Source organism: Anastrepha ludens, chromosome 6 (genome assembly GCF_028408465.1).
Source record: "Anastrepha ludens isolate Willacy chromosome 6, idAnaLude1.1, whole genome shotgun sequence".
Lineage (NCBI taxonomy): Eukaryota > Metazoa > Arthropoda > Insecta > Diptera > Tephritidae > Anastrepha > Anastrepha ludens.
The window spans coordinates 25,779,851-25,801,328 of NC_071502.1; the positions used below are offsets into that span (position 1 = coordinate 25,779,851).

Here is a 21,478-nt window from a genome sequence, read left to right on the forward strand (position 1 = left end):
CGATGTGGCAAAAAAATTTAATCGGAATAAGCAAATTCAACTTTGGGCATTTCAATATTTCAAGGCATTAAATCTCGTTGTAAATCTAAGTCTTTGTTAAAAAATGTCCATATCTGTGAGTATAAAACAACAAACATGAATAAAGATAAATAGTTTACTTTTCTTTTTTGAACGATTAGAGAGAAAATTGGAATTCTTCTGTTTAAGTTGCTTAAGGAAATTATTTGCCTTCAAATTGTTTGTCCAAGCAAAACTGAAATACGTAACATGTGAAAGAGACTTTACTACATTTGATACAACAACTATTTTATTGAATTGAAATATTTAACTGTAGCTAAGTGGAAAATACCCTACCAGCGTTAGAAGGAACATTTTGTAAGCGATGAATTCACATGACCCTTTAGAAGACCTGACAATACTTTAATTTTCTTTCAATATCCAGTCAATATAAAATTCTTTACACAACAGTTAAAATGCGCGTTTATATATAATTAATTGTACTACTTGATCGGGGCCAACAGAATTCACTATTTCCCTGCATTTCATTGTTTATCGGTCAACTGGAGTAAAATATAAAATACGCAAACTGCATGGGATAATGAAAATATCTACCTTTGTCATGAGGTGAAATAAGTATTTGCATAAATATACGATTCAGTTATTTCCTGCATATTTGAGTTCATTTTTAGGGGGTGGATCACCTTCGAGCGGTGCACCCTGGGTAACGCCAAAGGAAATGCGGCCTTAACGGCTTTCAAAACCTGAACGGTGACAAACTCGGCACTTTCACAGCACTCCACCGTGGTTTTTTTTCCGGTTTTTTTTTTAAAGATATTTATGTATATTTCCAAAATAATGAAAAGAATTTATTCATCTATCGATCTACTCATCAGGAAAGAACTAAATGCATTAAATTTGTCTCATTTCAGCAATGAAGGCATTGTTACTATGAGCTTGGAGAGCACTACTGGGAGACTCTGGTTGAGCTCAGCTAACATGGCACATGACGACGAGGTGGAACCAGCTCTCACGCTTCTAAAGAAGGCCTTAGCTGAGGCGAGGCGAAGGAAAATCGGCGTCATCATTGGCACCAACGTGAACTCCCATCATACTTGTTGGGGAAGTATGGACATTAATGCAAGAGGTGAGTCGCTTTTATAATGTTTTTGATTTTGTTCTAAGTGAATACTTGGTTATTTATAATAAGGTGGGGCCCGACTTTTGTTACTGCGGTCAGGGAGAAGGTACTTGACCTCACTAACTAGTGGAGACATACACCACTGCGTGTAATTGGGCTCTCGAGAGCTCTTGTACTGTAAGATCGCCCCCTAACACGCAAAAGCCACCTTGATGGACTACTGAACTCTCTGAAATTAGAACTTGCTCTAGACGGCTCTTCATAAGAGCAAGAAGTATTAAGTCTCTCACGGGATGAGAACTCTACAAATTAGGATAAGGAATCTAAAAAATCCAAAATTTGGAAAGCGAAGTGAGACTCATGGAGAAAATTCTGCGGTAGCGTTAAAGGCTGGCTTCGAGGAATTTCACGCCCATGGGGACCTGAAGGACGCATCAAGATGCCGGACGATGACTAGCGAGGAGTCACTCAAGTTGCTTCTCAACGCCCATTTTTCTGGCGAATCCGAACTGGAGCAATACCAGCTCATTCCCCGCATCCATATCTGCTTGCTGGATAAGCGCCGCCTGGCTTGGGCGATAGTCCTTTTCGAGTTCTTCAAGTCATCTGGCCACGATGGCATCATATCTGCTCAACTACTGGAATCTGCGAAGGTATCTTGTCATTGGCTGATTCCTATCTATGCGAGCTGCATTGATAGGAGCTTCAATCCCATTTCTTGGAGGGCTGTGAGAGTTACTTTCATACCCAAGGCAGGTAAAATCTTACACGTATCCCCACAGTGTTTCAGGCCAATCAGTCTTTCATCGTGTTGAAGGTCCTTGTGAGGCTGTTCGGAAGGTATGAAATCTCTTGGGGGCGTTTATCGGTTGCCCAACCTGCCTATTGTAAAGCCAGATCGGTGGATTCTGCTTCACAAACTATTGTCAGAGATATCGAGGTGTCCCTTTCTTAGAAAGAGTTCACTGTGGGCGCTTTCCTAGACATTGAGGGCACTTTTGACATGTCCTTCCGGTAGCAATCACTACGCCTCTGGGGGTCGGAATCAAGGCAATCAATCTGCTTCATTAATACACTCCAAAGCGGAAAACTTTCATAACCAACTGATACTTATTTTACTTACAAATTTGTTCAATCACCGATGGTCCGCAGTTTGCCCAAACTCGGAATGTCGTCAATTCCAAAAGGTCGAGCTATCACTGAACAGACTATAGCCACTATAGACACTTTTCAAAGAATTGCGTTACTTTATCTCCTATACTGCCTTTGAGCAGTTTTTTCTTATTGATAACTGAAATAATTCATGTCTTGAGATCTTTAAAGTAGCTCGCACGAAGAAACCTCTTATCAAGTCGAAGCCTCTTTTTAAAGAAATTCGACTTATTTTGAGTTAATTCATATACATATGTATGAGGGTACATCCACGGCAATCGAAATTTCATAATGCATCGCGAGTGCACTGTGCATACCAAATTTGTAGTTCGGTACATTTTTTTTTCAAAATATTTAAATAATAACATCAAAGTCTACTTCGGGCTGATATCTTCCACTAAATTTTTGCAAACCTTTTTTTTTGTTTTGTTTGCTGAAATACTGTATATTTAGCATTTTTGAAAATGATCTTGAGGTAGAAGCAGAGCGGGGTTGCCCAATTTCTAGCGCCAACGTTGGCAGCTTAGTTTTTATCTGACATCAAAAAGTTTCAAATTCATTTTACCAAGTTCCCTTCACTATAAGGGTTACATTATGATTGTCCAGCCGGTGCATGAAATAGTCATTATTAAAAGAGGAACTTTTCTAATTTTTATTAAATAACATTTTTTTTTTAATTTTTATTTAAAACAAAAAAGAAAAACTTGTTAAAATTTTATATAAATGATGGTTAAATTAGAAGGGCCGATGTTGAATGTGATCCTCACCTAAACGTCAAGTTTTTTTCTGCATTTCATTTGACATTTTTCAAATTTCAGACTAACTCAATTTGAACCATGGAAAGATACACAATCGAGCAACGCGTTAAAGTTATTCAGGCTTATTATGAAAACGGGCGTTCAAATCAAAATGCATATCGCGCACTTCGTCTTCATCTTCAGTTATGAGCCGCATTTTCACCTCAGCGGACTCGTCAATAAGCAGAATTGCCGCATTTGGGCGAATGATAATCCAAGAGTGATGGCCGAAAAACCAATGCACCCACAAAGAGTGACTGTTTTTTAGACTGTTTTTGTTGGTGCGGTTTATGAGCCGGCGGCATCATTGGGCCATATTTTTTCCAAAATGAGGCCGGTCAGGCAGTTACTGTGAATAGTGTTCGCTATCGTGAGATGATAACAAACTTTTTATGGCCCGAATCGGAAGATATGGATGTGGACGATATGTGGTTTCAATAGGACGGTGCCACTTGTCACACAGCTAACGAAACAATGGCTCTTTTGCGTGAAAAATTTGATGGCCGAAAAATCTCACGTCGCAGCGATGTCAATTGGCCGGCAAGATCAGGTGATTTGACACCGTTGGGCTTCTTTCTTTGGGGTTATTTGAAAGAAAAGGTGTACGTCGATAAGCCAGCAACAATTCAAGAGCTAAAGGATGAGATAATTCCGGATATTAACGGCATAGAACCTCAATTATGCCCCAGCGTCATCGAAAATTTGGACCATCGGATGGAGGTGTGCCGCCGAGGCCGCGGCGACCATTTGGCCGATATTTTGTTCCATACGTAATTGAGCCATACTCATATTCTCATAATAAAGAGAAATGACAATAATTTCCTAAAAAAATTGTATCTTAATCAAAATCAACACCGGTCCTTGAAACTTAACCACCCTTTAAAAACAAAAATCTTGTTTAATTTTATAATTATTAAAATGTGACAAAATAAGCACAAAATGGGCAGTGCGACCTCAGACGATCAGTATGTATGAATATGCGAATGTATCTAAGGACTGGTGGTACGGGTAAATACCACATAAAAACAAATAGGTGTCTATTTTTTGGTTATAAAATAAATTTAGAAAAAAGAAAATTCAATATTTTCTTATGTTTTCCAATATTCCATATGAATATAATAAACAGTATTAGAAGATGTACTAAATTAAAAAATTTATTAATTCGTTCGTTTCGCAATCGTTTCAAATTTATACATAAATTCCCTTTATTTACTAATATTGATACCAGTTCTTAGGTTTTCAATGAAGTGTAAAACCTATTATTTTAACTAGATAAAATTAAGTTTGTGTTCCAGATTGCATACAACCCGACCCCATCAATGTTTAAACATAAACATCCTCATAACGCGTAAAAGCCCCACAGATTAAGAGCTGCTCGTTTAACTGCACAAATCAGCTGTATTCGTTTTGGGGTTTCTTCTTGTGTTTCGACTTATGAGTCCCTGCGATATATTTTATTAAGTAATTGTAAGAACGCTTCCTGTGGTATGCCACACGTGGTTTGCTGGATCTGTGTTTTTATCATATTGTATTTTTCTTCTTCGTATATGGCAAAGCTCCTGGCAATGTCTAATTCTTTATAGAGCTGCTTAACACGCGCGATTTTCTCGGAATCTGAAATGAAAATGGTGTGCATTTGAAATTCGTGATGTTATAGCACTTATTTATTCATTATTAGTAAAACTGCTACTATTCAGGATTTGCTGTTAATGTGTCCACCTTAATACTGACCATTTTTCCCATAACACTCCTCCATAATTGCTCTCTGCTCCGGACTAGCTCGCTGCATGCACGTCACCGCCAACCAGGAACACTTATTATCCTGTATATCTGTGCCTATTTTGCCACTAATCTCGGGATTGCTAAAACAATCAAGGAAGTCATCTTGTACTTGGAATAAATGACCCATCTCCAATAGAATGGTTTTGGATTGACGGAAAATTTCCGGATCTTTAACGCTAAAAATAAACATTTTCTCTTCGATTTTGGAGTTTAAATGTCAATTGAGGTTGTCTACTAACCCCGCTAAATGTAAGGCCAATGCTACCGGAAAATAGAAAGTGTAATGAGAAGTCTTGTTCGAGACAACCAAATTATATTTGTCCATAGTGAATGAGTTGACACTCTTATTAGCATTCAGTAAGTCCATGGATTGCCCACAAGTTGTGATGAATGTTATTTCATGGAACAATTCGAGCAGATCAACATAGCAATCCAAGTGGCGGAAATTATTGCGTAGTATTTCATAAACTCCACTCTCAATCATAAGCGCATCATTGATGGCTATAAAGCCAACCTCCTCCAATTTGTGCCAACACAGTTGACCACGACGTGTAGTGCTGTTGTCCATCATGTCGTCGTTAATGAGGAAGAAACATTGTACCTGTGGAAAATCATGCAAAATCACTGTTCACAAAATTGACAAATATTGTTTGCGAGCGCAGTTAAATCAAATAAGTAAAATATTTGATGCCTAAAAGAAGCGAAATGCCTACCATTTCGACACACCAACCCAGGTATTGGGCCAATTTTAAATTTTCCGCACTGAGCGCATCAGGTTTGACTAGATTTTTATACGTTAAAACGGCAAGTAGGCCACGATTCTTTTTGCCGTGTGGCAAATTGTACTGCAGAGCCTACGAAATATTTAAAAAGAAATGCTTTAATTAGATATTTTTGAATGAATTAAGCACATAAACAGTTAATACCTTTGTGTACCAGTTTTCGGCCTCAGGAGTTGTGTATCTTTTAGCTGCCTCGCTGAGTTCGCGCAAAACATCTGTAAAGGCAGAATCCATTACAAATTACTAATATTTCCTACACAAGTACTTGGCCTGCGTGTGAGTACTGAGCAGTTTTGATGTAGTTCGATAAATGAGCTGTAGGAAGACCGCGCGGACTTTTAATGGTTTGAAATAGGCAAATTGAGTAAAGTTTTAGGAAAATAAATTTACATGAAAAGATGCTTACACATAGAAATTTATTATTTCAGTTTCAAAGGCAGTTGCAAAACTCAAATATTTATCGAGTAGCCGCACCTAACAATGGAGCATTGAGAAAATTGTTTAAGTTATGCAAACTAAATGCAAGAGTTTTCGAGAAATGATTATTAAGCTTCGTTTATTTTCGTTTTGTTGTAAATCTGTTAGCATTACAAAAGTAAAAGTAAAGCTGTGCCCTTTTTTCTGACCCTTCTGCGCTCAAGTGAACACAAGTGAGCAATTCAAGATAACAAATAGAATGTATGACAGACAAAAACATTCTTTTTGCTTTTAACTGACCTGGAAATACGGCCATGAATGCATTTCTCTCATCTTTTGAGGCCTCTATGCGTGCAGCTTTTGGCTCTGAATGGTTCCCCAATGTTGATAAAGAGCTAAAAAGAGAGAAAAAGTGAAAAATAAACACAAATACAAATAGATTGCCATTATACCGGATGGATAACACAGCCACAAGTAAAAATAGTTAAAAGATATTTAATTCTGCCACACACACAATATATACATACATATTATATAAGAATGTACTATGCACATATATAGTTTTTGTTCGCCATATATATTAGAATAATGAAATAAAATATTTCTTTGCCTAAAATACAGGGTCCGGCACTCGAAGTGTAACCAACTTCAGACCGCTCACACAGCTCATGCACGGGTATCAGCTGTTTGTTAGTTGGCTAAATGACAGTTCAGAGTACTGTTTACAAGCCGAGAGCAAACGCGAAAAAAGAAAAGCAGTAATGGATTTCAAGCGTAATAGCGTAATTGCATTATATTTGGCTGGAAAATCACAACCAGCGATTGTTCGTGAGCTCGAGCGCCTCAAAGTAAATGAAGTTTTTGTTTATCGTGCCATTACTTTTTACAATGACACTGGTAGCATCGCGACACGTCATGGAGGTGGTTATCAAAAGACTGCAAAGTCACGTGAAATGTTTCAAAAAGTGAAGAAACGACTTGAACGAAATCGCCGACGAAGTGCCAATCAAATGGCGAAAGAACTGAAAATATCTGACCGTTGCATCCGCCGCATACTGAAAAATGATCTCAAAGTCAAGCCTTACAAGATCCAAAATAGAAAAGGCGCATGATCTCACACCAAAGCAGCAACAAGTCAGACTTGAGAGAGAGAAGGAGTTGCTTCGTTTGGCCGAAAACGGTCAATTTCCGAACATTGTGTTTTCTAACGCGAAAATTTTTCAAATTGAGCGCTTTGTAAACTCCCAGCAGGAGGCAGCACCCGCCACAGGTAATGGTTTGGGCCGCTGTAACCGCAGATGGGCGCTCTGTAATCGTTTTCATCGAGCCTGGCGTCAAGGTAAATGCGAAATATTATCAAGAAAGTATTCCGGAGGTTGCTTTGAAGCCGAGGGCAGAGAAACATTTCGATGGCAGACCATGGACGTTTCAACAGCACTCGGCACCGTCTCACAAAGCTCGAGTGGACGAAGAATGCCAAAAAAACAACGTTCCGAATTTCATAACATCCACACAATGGCTCTCAAATCCACCAGATCCGAATCCGATGGATTATTCTCTTTGGGCCATTTTGGAGAGCACGATCCAAACTAAAAAATTCACCAGTCTCGAGGCGCTGAAAAAGCCATAGTCTGCGAGTGAGCCAAAATACCTGGAAGTTACGTTCGGGCAGCTTGCGATTAATTTCTGGACAATCTCAAGACCATAGTTAAGGCAGAAGGTGGTCATATCGAGGAAAAGTAATTTGATTCTTAATTTTGATTATTTTCACACAGTTTTTACTTTGAACTGAATAAAAGTAATTTTCCAAACTAAATTTATGGCCCTTTTAATTGGTTATACTTCGAGTGCCGGACCCTGTAATGTTCTCTTGGGGCAATGAGTAGCGGCGTTAGTCCTGGGAAAAAATGCGAGATTTCTGGACGTTTTCATTGGGAAAAATGTGAATTTCAATTATCGCTGAAGGCAGCAGGCTAAATTTCTGATTTCAAAGGTTAGTTTTCCTTTAAGAATCAATCGTATTAGACATCTTTACAACATCTGTACAGTTCATGAATCTTGGATGCAGGAGTATGAAACAGAAACCCAAGTATAAGTTGTGATCGTAACAAACTAAGCTCTGCCAAGTTGGTGGTCTATTTGAAGAGGTTCGGCTGGAGGGGAAATGGTTGCAGAGAGAGGGAGAGATGAGTTGCATTGAGCGGTCATGTGAAGATTAGGTTAGTATGAAGATTAGGTCCTTTCACATGTTGGACCCATTTCTGATATGTCCAGAACTACATACATATTCAGGATAGGTAGGAGTTTAACTTACAGAACGTAATTGTGTTAGTATTACACCGGTCTCTCGAGTCAGCTAGAGCACTTCCCCTGCGATGGGTTGTTGTTGAACTCTGAGTACAGTATGCACAGACCGAAGGCTAGTGAGGGAGTTAGTTGCCTTTTTGTGAATTTAATTAACGAATAAGGAAGCACGAATGTCACGATTTACACAGGGAAACATTTTCTTCGTGGGAGAAGGATTGACAGGGAAGTGAGGAGGGTTTTGGTTGCCCGTACTGGCGACAAGCTTTGGGCTTTTATTCATATTGGCAAACTTAAAGAAGTAAACGTCAAAAGCAACGAACGTTGCCGAAAACAATTTTGCCCGTGTGACCACGAATGAAACATCAAAAGAGAATTTCCAGTGTCTCTCTTTTAGATTTCTCTGTGTGTAAATCGAGACAATTCAATTTAAATTTACATCTAACACAACATACATACATACGTAGGCCATCCTCCCTGTAGATCTGATTTGGTATCAAATCCTTTTTTAATCATACACATATATATATATAATATAATTGGCGCGTACACCCGTTTTGGGTATTTGGCCGAGCTCCTCCTCCTATTTGTGGTGTGCGTCTTTATGTTCTTCCACAAATGGAGAGACCTACAGTTTCAAGCCGACTCCGAACGGCAGATATTTTTATGAGGAGCTTTTTCATGGCAGAAATACACTCGGAGGTTTGCCATTGCCTGCCGAGGAGCGACCGCTATTAGAAAAATGTTTTTCTTAATTTTGTTGTTTCACCGAGATTCGAACCAACGTTCTCTTTGTGAATTCCGAATGATAATCCCGCACCAACCCATTCGGCTACGGCGGCCGCCTACATATGAAGGTTTTTTAAAAGCTCATGTTTTGGTGGCACTTGAATCAAACTGCTAATAATGCTGTGACATATTTTGCATCAATACTATTGGTTATCATGGAGAAAATTTTGAAAAACAAAAAAATATATGGTCGATGCCAAATATGTCTGCTCTATACCCAAAGTACGTCAGTTCTATTTAAAACTAGAGAACTAGACAGGGATGGAAATTGTTTCGCTATTTCCTAATTTCCATTTTTGCTCTCGATACTGCTCTGAACTTGAATTTTGCTCCGCTCTCAGCTACGTTTCGTTACTAATAGCCCAGAGCAATAGCCAAACAAAATTTTAAATGCTCTCTTTAGTTGGAGTGGTAGCAAAAAACTTGGAAACGGCCGGAGCGCTACTAACGAAATTACTCATGTATACTCCAGCTACCCCTGTTGCTATGCTCCTGTTGCTCTGCTACTATTCTCATAGCTGCTACTTGAGCACTCTTCGTTTTCGTTTTGTTAGAAACATTTTGTATGCGTTTTCAAGGTGTTAAACTGAAAATATAACTGTCAAATTAGGTGCATATGTCAGTATACTGCAAGTTGTAGGTATGATGGAACACAACTTAAAATTATACTTTTTATAGTTCCTGAACCATGTTTCATGTTTAAAAAACCAGAGCATGGGATAGAATTACCTAAATGGCTTTAGAGAAGAAATATTTGCAGAACATGTTTCTACTACTACTAAGCCGAGAGACTGGGATGAAATATTTGCCTAGAATCTGAAGTTCTCGTAGCTTCGTCCTGAGGTAAGGGATCTTAATGTAGCGCATAATCTCTCGTTCAGTGTAATCGAGTCTCGCATTAATATAGTTTTTTTAACAGTTGCAGGCATCACCAATTCGAGAATTCGAGTTATAAGTCTCCAAGTCCATACGCAAAAAAATGTTATAATTTCTAGAATCTCGACAATTAAAGATGATTTAATAGCTTTACACGGTATCTTTCTCCCACTTCTATTATTCAATCATTCACGCATACTCTTCTGCGTTTTGCTTTTGCCCTCTTTCTTTTTAAAGAGGCATAAATAGCAAACATTGCAATCGCAACATACATATGCGTTTTGGCATCCCTCCGTACGCTGTCAGCACAAAATCACATATCGCACTTGTTACGTTAAAGCGTAACAACTCAAAAAGAAAAGGAAAAGAGTAACCACTCAAAAATTTGTTATTTTAGCGCAACTATTAAACAAATAAGAATGAAACAACCGTTATATTGTTTTTAATGATATTTTCGTGCAATTACATATTTTTCCCTTGTAATACCTATGTATATTATTAATATTTACGGAAACAGTTTTTCGTCTCTACTGAAAATGTTCAGATTTTGAGTTGTTACGCTTTAACGTAACAAGTGTGATATGAGCCGCTCACCATTCTGTGGCAAACGAGAGCGAGCATGCTCGCCACGTCTATAGCCTACTTAATGCAAACACACGAACTAGACAGCTGCAATATATGTATAAACAGACAAGCAAAGAAGCTCAAAATCATTTTTTAACTGGTAAAAAAGTTATTCAAAAACAAAATGTGATGATTAGTTTCGCGTCACCTTGTTCCTAAGCCAATTTAGACTACATGGCTTGGTGAAAATGGCCTTTATGAGAAATAGAAAATGACCGGGATTTTCCAGCATCTTGCACTTTATTATACAAAAATATAATAGACTATAAACTCCAATTTTTTTTTAGTATTAAAAAGTTTCAAACCTTGATTTATATGACATTTTTTTTAGAATGATTTTTTTATACGAAATTAATGAAAATTAGAAAAAAAAGGTAGTCAAAACGAATCAAAATACCGCGATTCTATTATTTTGTTCGCAAAAGTAAAAATTTTTTTTTTTATATGAAATCAATGAAAATTAAAAAAAGGTGCTCAAATGGATCAAAAAACCGCGATTCTATTATTTTGTCTGCAAGTGCACATATTTTTTTTTGCATAAAATCAACAAAAATTAAAAAAAAGAAAGATGGTGAAAACGGGTTAAATTACCGCGATTTTATTATTTTGATCGCAAGTGTATTCAATGAAAATTAAAAAAAGGTGGTCAAAACGTGATTTTATTATTTTGTTTACAAGTGTACATATATTTTTTATATAAGATCAACGAAAATTAAAAAAAAAAAACAAAAAATGTGGTCAAAACGGGTCAGAATATCGCGATTCTACTATTTTCTCCGCAAGTGTACATATTTTTTTTTATATAAAATCAATGAAAATTAAAAAAAGAAAGGTGATGAAAACGGGTCAAATTACCGCGATTCTATTGTTTTGTCTGCAAGTGTACATATACATATAGCCTACAGTTGGCAGTTGGTAGCCTACAAATTTTTATGTATTTTACTTTGCGTTTTTTGTGGGCTTGCACGTACATATTTTGTATTTGTTTAAATAAGCAAATATGCATAATGTTTTGTTTGATAAAATTAGTTTGAGTGCTGAAGCACATACATACACATATGTGCATGCACATGAGTGATTGCACATACAGCCATATGTAAGTATGCTAATGCTTTGTGGATGTTTTCATTTGTAGAAATCGGTGGTGTGTTTACAAACAAAGGTAAGATTCGGCATAACTTAAGTACGAGAACATAACAAATTAAAAAAAGTGCATAACAAATTAAAAAAATTTACAAATTATCTTTTGTTATAAAACATAGTTATTTATTAATATGCAGGAGGGAGAAGTTTTGCTGCTAATCGAGTTATCGGAATAGTTTACTTCCGATAATAATAGAAGGCAAGTTTGCGCGCAATTTGGGGAGTAATTTTGCCATGTAGAAAATAGATAAGATTTGTGGGGGGCTAGACAAGTCCAAGCACTCAGTCATTAGACCATTGTACTATACACCCGGATAGATATCAGTAGAAAGAATAGAGATAGGAAAGATAAAAGGTGGATGGTAAACAGTTTGAGGCCACTCTTCCACAAATCTCTTGGATTCATTGATGAATTTTAAAAGATCCGGAAGAGAAAGAATATGAACTTTGTCCATACTCAGTATATCGCAATCCAATATCCTAAGTCTGATTCTAGAAAATGCAGGACAGTTACAGAGAAAATGCTCTGCAGTGTCGTCATTCTCAAGACAGGATAGTCATATCGGGCTGTCCACGAACCCCATGGTAGCCATATGCTGACCACACACGTTGTGCCCTGTGATTACACCCATCAGTACTCTCAGGTCCTTCCAGCTGAGTTTTAGGAGAAAGGTCGCTGTTTTACTGTTTGGTTCTTTCACTCAGACCAACGACCTCTGTGGGTAGACCTCATGAAGTCGTCAATCCATAGTTGAATCGATGCGGAATTGACACCTAAAAAGCAGAGCAGTCTTACATTCACCGACTAACTTCGAAGAGCAGTACTGTTGCCCTGCTACTTTTTCTCAATTAGCCAGTACGCCACATTCAAGAGGGCATAGATTTCCGTAAGAAATACCGTGGCCATCTGCCCTGTGGCATAGGAGTATTTAGTGTCTTTGTCTAAGTACCGTCCAGATCCGCTTTCATCGCTGGTTTTGGACCCGTCGGTGTAGAAAGTGTGCTGATATCCCGTTAATAGGTTCTCTGGACTTAACCATTGATCTCTATCTGGGATCAAAACATCATACTTCCTACCGAAGCTAACGACAGGCACCCGATTGTCCACTGGCATCGAGAACAGTGTGCACCGCTCCGACAACTGGTGGTATATTTGACAGTGGCCAGTGCTTACTTCATTTCGCCAGACTCCGTTTAACTTGAGCCTGTACGCCGCCTTCATTGCTTCCTTTCGAATTTAAAGATCTAGAGGTTGCCAGTTCAGAATGGCTTCTGCGAGGGAGAACTAAGTAAAAGCATTGAGCAATAGCAAGAGGAGAGAATGAAAATTGTTGTACGTAAGGAAAACTTAAGTGTAACTAGAAGCTATGTTAAGGAGTTGCTTCTAGTGCTAACTTTCAGAATATTGAATTTATTTTATTGCACTTTCTGAAAATATAGCTTTTTGAAAATATGTCCAAAAATTCAAAGTCAAAATTTACAATATTTGCTCATAACTCAAAATGCCAATTTTGAAATTGGCGACCGCGGTTACTTTAAAACTAGAAAAGTAACCCTTTTGACTCAAACAGCTGATTTTAGTTTACATTTGAATGTTGCTGACGGCCATCAAAGCCGTTTTTATTTTTATGTAAAGGGTATCATTATCTTCACGTCTCATACTTTTGGTTTGCCTCTTTAGTACTGGTTATTTCAAAATGAAGACAGTATAAACTTCGTATATTGCAGAAAACATTATATATTTTTATGGTAAAAATTGTTTTGTAAACCTGCAATTCTTGTTGCGCCTGAAAACTGCCTTGAGAAAAATTTTAGGTTTCTAATACTGCTATCACTGCGAAAGGAAAGTTTTCTATTAAGCCAGCAAAGTTGAGTTAGGTTTTTTCTGAAAAAGAGTTTACGAGAAGAGATGCACCAATAGAGTGAATGAGAATTTGAGCATTTAAATTTGACTGTAGTTAAATATTGTTATCGTTCTGGGTCTTGCAATAAAATGGGCATACGGACTTATAATTTGACCGTGGAGGATTTTACTGTTCATAACTTACTACAAGAGAGATTGCCGGCTCAATTCCAAGGCTGACATTGTTAACGGTATTAATGCTGACTCCTAAATAAATGTAATTTCTTGCTATTTACTATAAAATTAAGGGTCCTCCCTAATACTGACTTAGCTGGTGGTATTTCTCAACGTCATTTTAGACAGCCGTATTGGTTTTTTTGGGCATACTAAATCCACACAACGCGGCGTAAAGGTAACTCATACAGTCGACTTTAAAATAGACAAAGTGATAGTGCTTGTCAATTTTTTGTTCACGGGAAGTATATATAATTACACCTAAGAATATACTTTTGATAAAGCAACTTATAGCCCGTCTTAACGTATGGCGCAGAAGCTTGGACGATGACAACATCCGATGAAGCGACGCTTGGAGAGTTTGAAAGAAAGTTTCTAAGGAAGATTTTTGGACCTTTGCACTTTGGCAACGGCGAATATCGCAGGCGATGGAACGCTGAGCTGTATGAGCCTTACGACGACATAGACATAGCGCATAAAGATCCAGCGGCTACGTTGGCTGGGTCATGTCGTCCGAATGGATACAAACGCTCCGGCTCTGAAAGTATTCGATGCGGTACCAGCTGGTGGTAGCAGAGGAAGAGGAAGGCCTCCTCTGCGTTGGAAAGATCAGGTGGAGAAGGACTTGGCTTCACTTGGTGTGTCCAATTGGCGCCGGTTAGCACGAGAAAGAAACGACTGGCGCCCTTTCCTAAACTCGGCCAAAATCACGTAAGCGGCTATCGCGCCAATTAAGAAGACGAAGAGAACTTATAGTAACTCGACTAAGCACTTTTTCCTGTAATGCACTAAATTACTTGCTTTTCTTAAAATATTTAATCAATTAATAATGTATACTCGCAGCTTCAGTAACCATCTTAACAAAAGTTTAATAAATACAAAATTTTTTTATGAAAAATGTATTGGCCGCAAAGCAAAGTATTCTAAGTGTAGGAGGAATGATGCTGAAGTGACAGTCCTTGGCCGAATATAAATCCGGGTTGTCCCGTTAACGTTGACTCTTTTCAGCGGCCCACTTACATAGTTGACGCCTCAGTTCTTATGGAAGATAGAATTCTATGAAGCAGTATAGGACAGCATCCACTTTTTGTTAACATTTCCAGTTTTGTTTTGTTTTCTATCTGTCAAAGTTCTACCCAAGAACCAATCCCCCCGACAGTCGGTTCTACGTTACCGGAACGACCCGGATTAACTACGAGTATATGGTATATCCGGCCAAGTACTGTCACTCCAGCAGCATTCCCCGTTCATGTATGGGAAATGTTTTTGTTGTTACAACAACAACAACCACGTTTTATAATATTTTTCATGTACACAAATCTACGTTTGTGTGTGGTAACAATTGTTTCATACCAGTATACTGCTACGCACACTCACAGTGAGACCCTAAGAAAATATTTACCTTGCAATAGTTGAAACGCTAAATAAAAGCCTGCGTTACAATTAATAATTTACATTTGAAATACCACTCCATTTTATTAAGGAAATACAAAAGCAAAACAATTAATAGTTAATAGTAATAAATTCCATAAATCATTCGAAATTAACCACTTCGTATACCAACTGAAAACACAACTCACTGTTAGTAGTCTAAAGGGTATTTATTTTTGTTTCACTTGTAAGAGGAGCCTAAGTAGATTATGTAGATGTTAGAATCGAGAAAAGTTGGTAAAACTTAAAAGAATGATTTTAACTCAGTTGTGGATTTTGGCGTTAGACTCTTTCATATAAATTATAGGTTAGGTTAGGTAGTGATGATTGCCCAAAGAGGACGAAAGGGAAAGGGATGGGGAAGATTGACTGTTTGGGGACTATGAACGGTGACTAGTCTGCGGTTGTGTTAACCTCTTTGTGTTGCTGATGAAGTTCAGCAGATTTTTGTTTTCAATACCTGCTATATCAGCAAGCGCAGAAAAGAAGAGAGAACCAAGATGCTTGAATCTTAGTCCCGCGAGAGCTGGGCAGCTGAGGAGCAGATGCTGAGATGATTCCACCTCATCCTCCATATAGCTGACGCAAAAAAGACTCGAAGCAATTCCGAGTCTCATGGCATGTATACCCCGCGGACAGTGCCCCGTGAGGATGTCCACGAAATTTGAGAGATGAGATTTTGTCATCCTCAGAATATCCCTCGAACGCCTCCTATCCAAACGTGACCAGAAGGACTTCGCGACCTTACATGTTCGTGTACTTGCCCAGCGCTCGCTGAGTTGGTGCAAAGCCCATCCTTCCAGGAGTAGAGCACAGGTTTTCAAGGGGATCCCGATCCTCTCCTTTCGCGGGCACACTACCTCACAGGTCCCTTGTCTGGCCAGCTCGTCGGCTTCGCAGTTTCCAGTTATGTCACTGTGACCAGGTACGCAAATTATCTTTATATCGAAGAATTCTGATGCAATCGAGAGAGAGACCAGGCATTCCCTGACCAGTTTCGAATGTACCATCATAAAGCCTACGGCCCTTATTGCCGCTTGTCTATCGAAGTAAATATATATTTACCTTCTTAACAGTTATTACACATGCAAGCAGCCAGTCAGCTGCTTCTTTAATTGCGGCCACCTCTACTTGGAACGCACTGCAATGATCCGGTAGCCTGAATTTGAGTTCGATGGGGAGCTCATTGCAGAATATCCCTCCTCCAACCCTACCGGCCGGCTTCGAGCCATCCGTGAACAGGTTAACTAGGCCCTGTCCCCAAGTGTTGCCCCCGGTCCACTCCTCCCTTGGTGGAATGTGGGTGGAGAAAGTACCGCTTGGACTAAGTGAGGGCACACACTGATCCGTCGACGAGGGGATGAACTCAAAGTTTCTGAGGATGCTTGAGTGCCCATATGTGAGATTGAGCTTATAGCCCAAGCCCCTCAGTCTGATTGCGGTGCGTGCAGCGGCAATTATGTCTGCGATGTCTATAGGTACCACATTTAACATTGCATTAAGTGCCAGGGTAGGAGTAGTTCGAAGCGCCCCACTGATTCCAATGAGTGCAGTCCTCTGAACTCTCTCTAGCTTTTAAACTGATGTCGTCCTCTCCAGTGAGCTCCACCAGACAACGGATTCATATAACAGGATTGGCTTTATTATGGTATTATAGAGCCAAAATACAACTCTAGGCGAGACCCCCCATCTTTTGCCAATTGCGCCCTTGCATCTATACAAGGCGATTGTTGCCTTCCTTAATTTCTCCTCAATGTTGGGCTTCCACGTTAGCTTACTGTCAAGAATTAGACCTATGTACTTCGCCTTGTCAGAAAGCACCAACGGAGCGCCCCCATCGAGGGGAGTTGAGCTCTGGGTATTTTATACTTCCTCGTGAGAAGGACGAGCTCCGTCTTTAGAGGATTCACCGATATGCCGCAGTCTGCTGCCCATGGAACAACTACATTCAGATATCCCTGCATTAAATCGATCAGGGTATCTAAACTTTCCTCTAACAATTAATCATATAAATTATATATTCCGTATAAATTAACTCAAGACTCGACGGACTGTTTCAACGCTAGCATCAAAGCTTTTTTTATTTGTTTTAAGCTATTTTTTATGTTAACTGCTGATAAAAGCAGGTTTGTATTTGCTCCTATTTACGTGTATGTATGTATATTTGCTTATATTTTTAATGCTATTGGTGCATTTAAAGCTTTTATTTCAATTATTATACTTTTGCTTTTTGCTATTGTAACTTCCCTCATACGATTTATCGATATGTAATACAGTAGAAGCCCGATAAGTGCAATACCGATAACTGCAATTTCGCGGAAAGTACAATTCGATTTTGAGTCCATAGAAAACTCGAAAAGAGCAATAAAAAATTGCAATTTTCGGGCGCAAAAGAATTCTTGTTCGAAGAAATTTTTTACTTAATACGGCAATGTATTTGCGTTCATCACGCGCGAAGACACAGCTTTATAGCTATGCACAGTTATGGTTCTCGGAATTATTGCAACCAAAAACACTGTTCTCACGCTTTATGATTTTTGATTTTTACAAATAACTGTAAAATTGTAGCGCTGATATCATAAAATATGGCATCGAATCATTTGTGACATTCAACACGCGTTAGTTGCAAGCTGATTCTTGAGAATAAAACAATCTTTCGGAGTTTGAATCATTTTTGTTTGATTTCATCAAATAAAATCATGGGAAAAGTGAAAAAGTATCTACATTTTCTTACATTGAAAGAAAGAGATGAGATTCTCCAAAAAATTGAAAAAGGCGTTAAACAACGAGATCTCGCATTCGAATACAAAGTTGATTGCGCAACGATTTGCCGAATAAAAAAACAATCACGTTCATTAAAAGAAAATGCATACAATTTATTTTCACTTGGAAATAAACGGAAAACTTTGCTCGAGAAGCTTTTGTACCAGTTTTTCATGAATCAGCGGCGACGAAATTCTCCTGTTTCTAGCTTGATATTGAAAAGCAAAGCATTAAAAATATTTGATGAAATAAAAAAGGATGGAGAACAATTCAATGCAAGTGATGGATGGTTTTCGGGATTCAAGAAACGCTTCGGACTGCGCTATTTGACTGTGACTGGTGAATCATTATCTTGTGATCCAGAAGCCATTGAGCCATTTAAGGAAAAATTGACGGCGAAAATCGCTGAAAAAGGATATGTAACATCACAAATATATAATGCTGATGAAACGGTGCTTGATGAAAAAAGTGCTTCAGGCAACAAAGTTTCAAAAGATCGAATCAGTGTTCTTTTGTGTGCAAATGGTGATGGCAGCCACAAAATAAAACCATTAACTATCGGCAAATCTATGAATCCGCGTTGTTTTAAAAATTTTCGTCTACCGGTGAATTATGCTAGCAACAAGACTGCTTGGATGACGCGGGATATTTTCAAAAAGTGGTTCTTTGATAATTTTGTCGAAGAAGTGAAAAAATTCGCCAAAGAAAATGATGTTCCACCCAAAGCATTACTCTTGCTGGATCAAGCCCCATCTCATCCGTCCGAAGAAGAATTAGTTTGTGGTGAGATCGAAGTGATGTATTTTCCGGCCAATTGCACAGCGATTTTACAGCCAATGGATCAAGGTGTTATTAACTTGACAAAAATTCAATACAAAACATTGCTAATGGAAACCATAATTAGTGAAAAAGATTCTTCATTACATGAACTATTGAATAAAATTGATTTGAAAACCGCCGTGATCATGTTGAGCCAAGCATGGGGGAAATTGCTCCCTGAAACGATCGCTAAATGCTGGAAAAGCGTATTGGGTACAAGCCCAACAGTTGACGCGATTATTGAATCTAATCCAGACGATATGCCATTGGATATCGAAATTGACGACCCCCTTCTTGTTGAAAGATTACAACGGTTAAATGAGATGGTCGAAAACTATGTGGGTGAAGCAGACATAGACGAAATCCGCAATTGGGTTTTGGAATTAGGAATAGATGAAGGTGATAGTGAAGCCAATGAACCCGAAGATACTACTCAAGAAGAAACAACCGAAAAAGTCCAGCATGAATCGATTTTTGGCTATGTCAATACAATTTTGAAATGGGGTGAACAGAACGATGTACTGTCATTCAATCAGATCGCTTGTTTGCATGATATCCGAGCAAAAGCACTTGAAAAGTGTTACGAGAAAACGCAATCGAAAATAACAAAGTTTTTCCAAAAAAAATAATTGAATTTTGGAGCACACACTCATATGTCCTTCCGCATTGATCTCTTTGTATTAATTTCAGTAAATATGTGTTCATTTTTCTTGAATATCGACCTTTTGAGCTCATTAATTGCATTGAATAGAGTTAAAATATTTTTCCCTAGGTATTCCTCGATCCACAGGAGAAATTCGCAAAAGTGCAATTTTTCGTTAAGTGCAATCATTGCTGAAATTTTCCAATTGTACTTATCGGGCTTCTACTGTACTTTGATTTTTATTCCTTTTGTTTAATACTTCGAACAGATTAATATCTTATTATGATGAAATAACATAGAACACTAATTTAATCGTGTTAATGGCCTCTGGTGACGGTCAAGCATTGTTTGACAAGAACTTTATATGTGTGCGTGTCGGCTGATTGACGCTAATATCTAAAATTTTTGATTTTCATCATTCAAAAGCCGACAACAAGTATGTGTGACACGACGACACCCGACTGCACTAACACACACAAAGCTCAGTCAAGCATGCTGTATCGTCTCCAGAGGCCATAAAACACGTTTTCGCTGATCGTCTTATGGCCTCTGGTGACGGTCAAGCATTGTTTGACAAGAACTTTATATGTGTGCGTGTCGGGTGCTTGACGCTAATATCTAAAATTTTTGATTTTTACCGACAACAAGTATGTGTGACACGACGCCACCCGACTGCACTAACACATACAAAGCGCAGTCAAGCATGCTGTATCGTCACCAGAGGCCATTACATCGGATCGTCAGGGGAACGTTTTAGGACGTTACAATAACAACAGCAGAATAGAGACAAATCTTAAACGGCATTCACTGAGAGTTCATTACAACAATTACACAATTACGTTCCGGATGTCGTATTAGGTTGAACTCTTTTCTACACGGAATCGACACCGACCCACTCAATACATTTCCGACATGTGAAAGTACTCTACAGGACACTAACCATACACTCCTTTTTTTGGCCCAATCCCGTCGATATCGCTCGTTTTCTGGGCCTATCGTTAAATGATAACGACGATAACGACTGAAAGCAGGGCTTTGCAAGCTCCTACATCATTAACAACAACAATAACTATTACATATTTGTTTTAATTTTTTTTTTCATAAAATGCATTTTTATTGGAATAGACGACCACGTTTCCACGACAGTCGGTTCTACGTTACCAAAACAACCCGGATTTATATCCGGCCAAGGACTATCATTCCAGCAGGATTCCCCGTATGTAAGTATGGGGAATGTTTATGCTGCTACAACAACAACAACTAGTAGTAAGTCACGAGCTATAGTTATTTGAATGTTTTCATAGCAACTTATTTCTCGGTCTTGTTGATATTAGTAATTTTTATAAAGCTAAAAGGACCTAACTTGTCTAATCAGATAACGATGCGTTGAAAATTCCTCGTGCTTGTAACTTTAAATAAACTTAAAAGTTGACACAACTATGCACATACCGTTGGAATCTCTTCGCGAGTGTGTGCCGTTTCTCCGCTTTAACAATTAATTGCTTTTGCTTATCATTGGGAGTTATTGTACATTGGTAATGCGTTGAATTACCAATATTGTTGTTGCTTCTGGTATTGGTTGCACTTGCTCCTGAGATTGCATTTATGCTGGAGCGTAGTTGTGTCCATTTTCGCGACAAAGAAAACATTTTCCGCGTGATCGTTTATTTGCTAATTCGATAATGTCAAACTAAAACTAATTAAAACAAATTGTGCTGTCAAAATATTTATTACAATTCAATTCACTTTCTTTTTCAATCTAGTTATCACGCGAAGATATGCACTCCATACGAACCGCACTTCAAATCTTGAAAACAAAATCTTAAATAAACGAAAGCAGCTGATTCGAAAAGAAAGTGCAAGCGCCGACGAATTCAAATATGACGGCGTTGAGTTCGTTTATTCACTATCAGGAGCGGTACCTCTTTACCGACACTACTT

The 21,478-nt window shown here is 38.4% G+C and overlaps 1 protein-coding gene across 1 annotated transcript; it reads right to left on the bottom strand.

The window, feature by feature from the left end:
- Positions 1–4,225: 4,225 nt before the first annotated feature.
- Positions 4,226–21,360, bottom strand: LOC128867458 (uncharacterized). Its single transcript, XM_054108662.1, has 7 exons — positions 20,987–21,360; positions 6,369–6,463; positions 5,796–5,866; positions 5,583–5,723; positions 5,109–5,470; positions 4,819–5,045; positions 4,226–4,701 (listed from the first exon to the last, which is right to left on the bottom strand). Exons 1-7 carry the CDS (start codon positions 21,184–21,186, stop codon positions 4,520–4,522), a joined length of 1,278 nt encoding a protein of 425 aa, XP_053964637.1. The 5' UTR covers positions 21,187–21,360; the 3' UTR covers positions 4,226–4,519.
- Between the last annotated feature and the right edge of the window lie 118 nt (positions 21,361–21,478).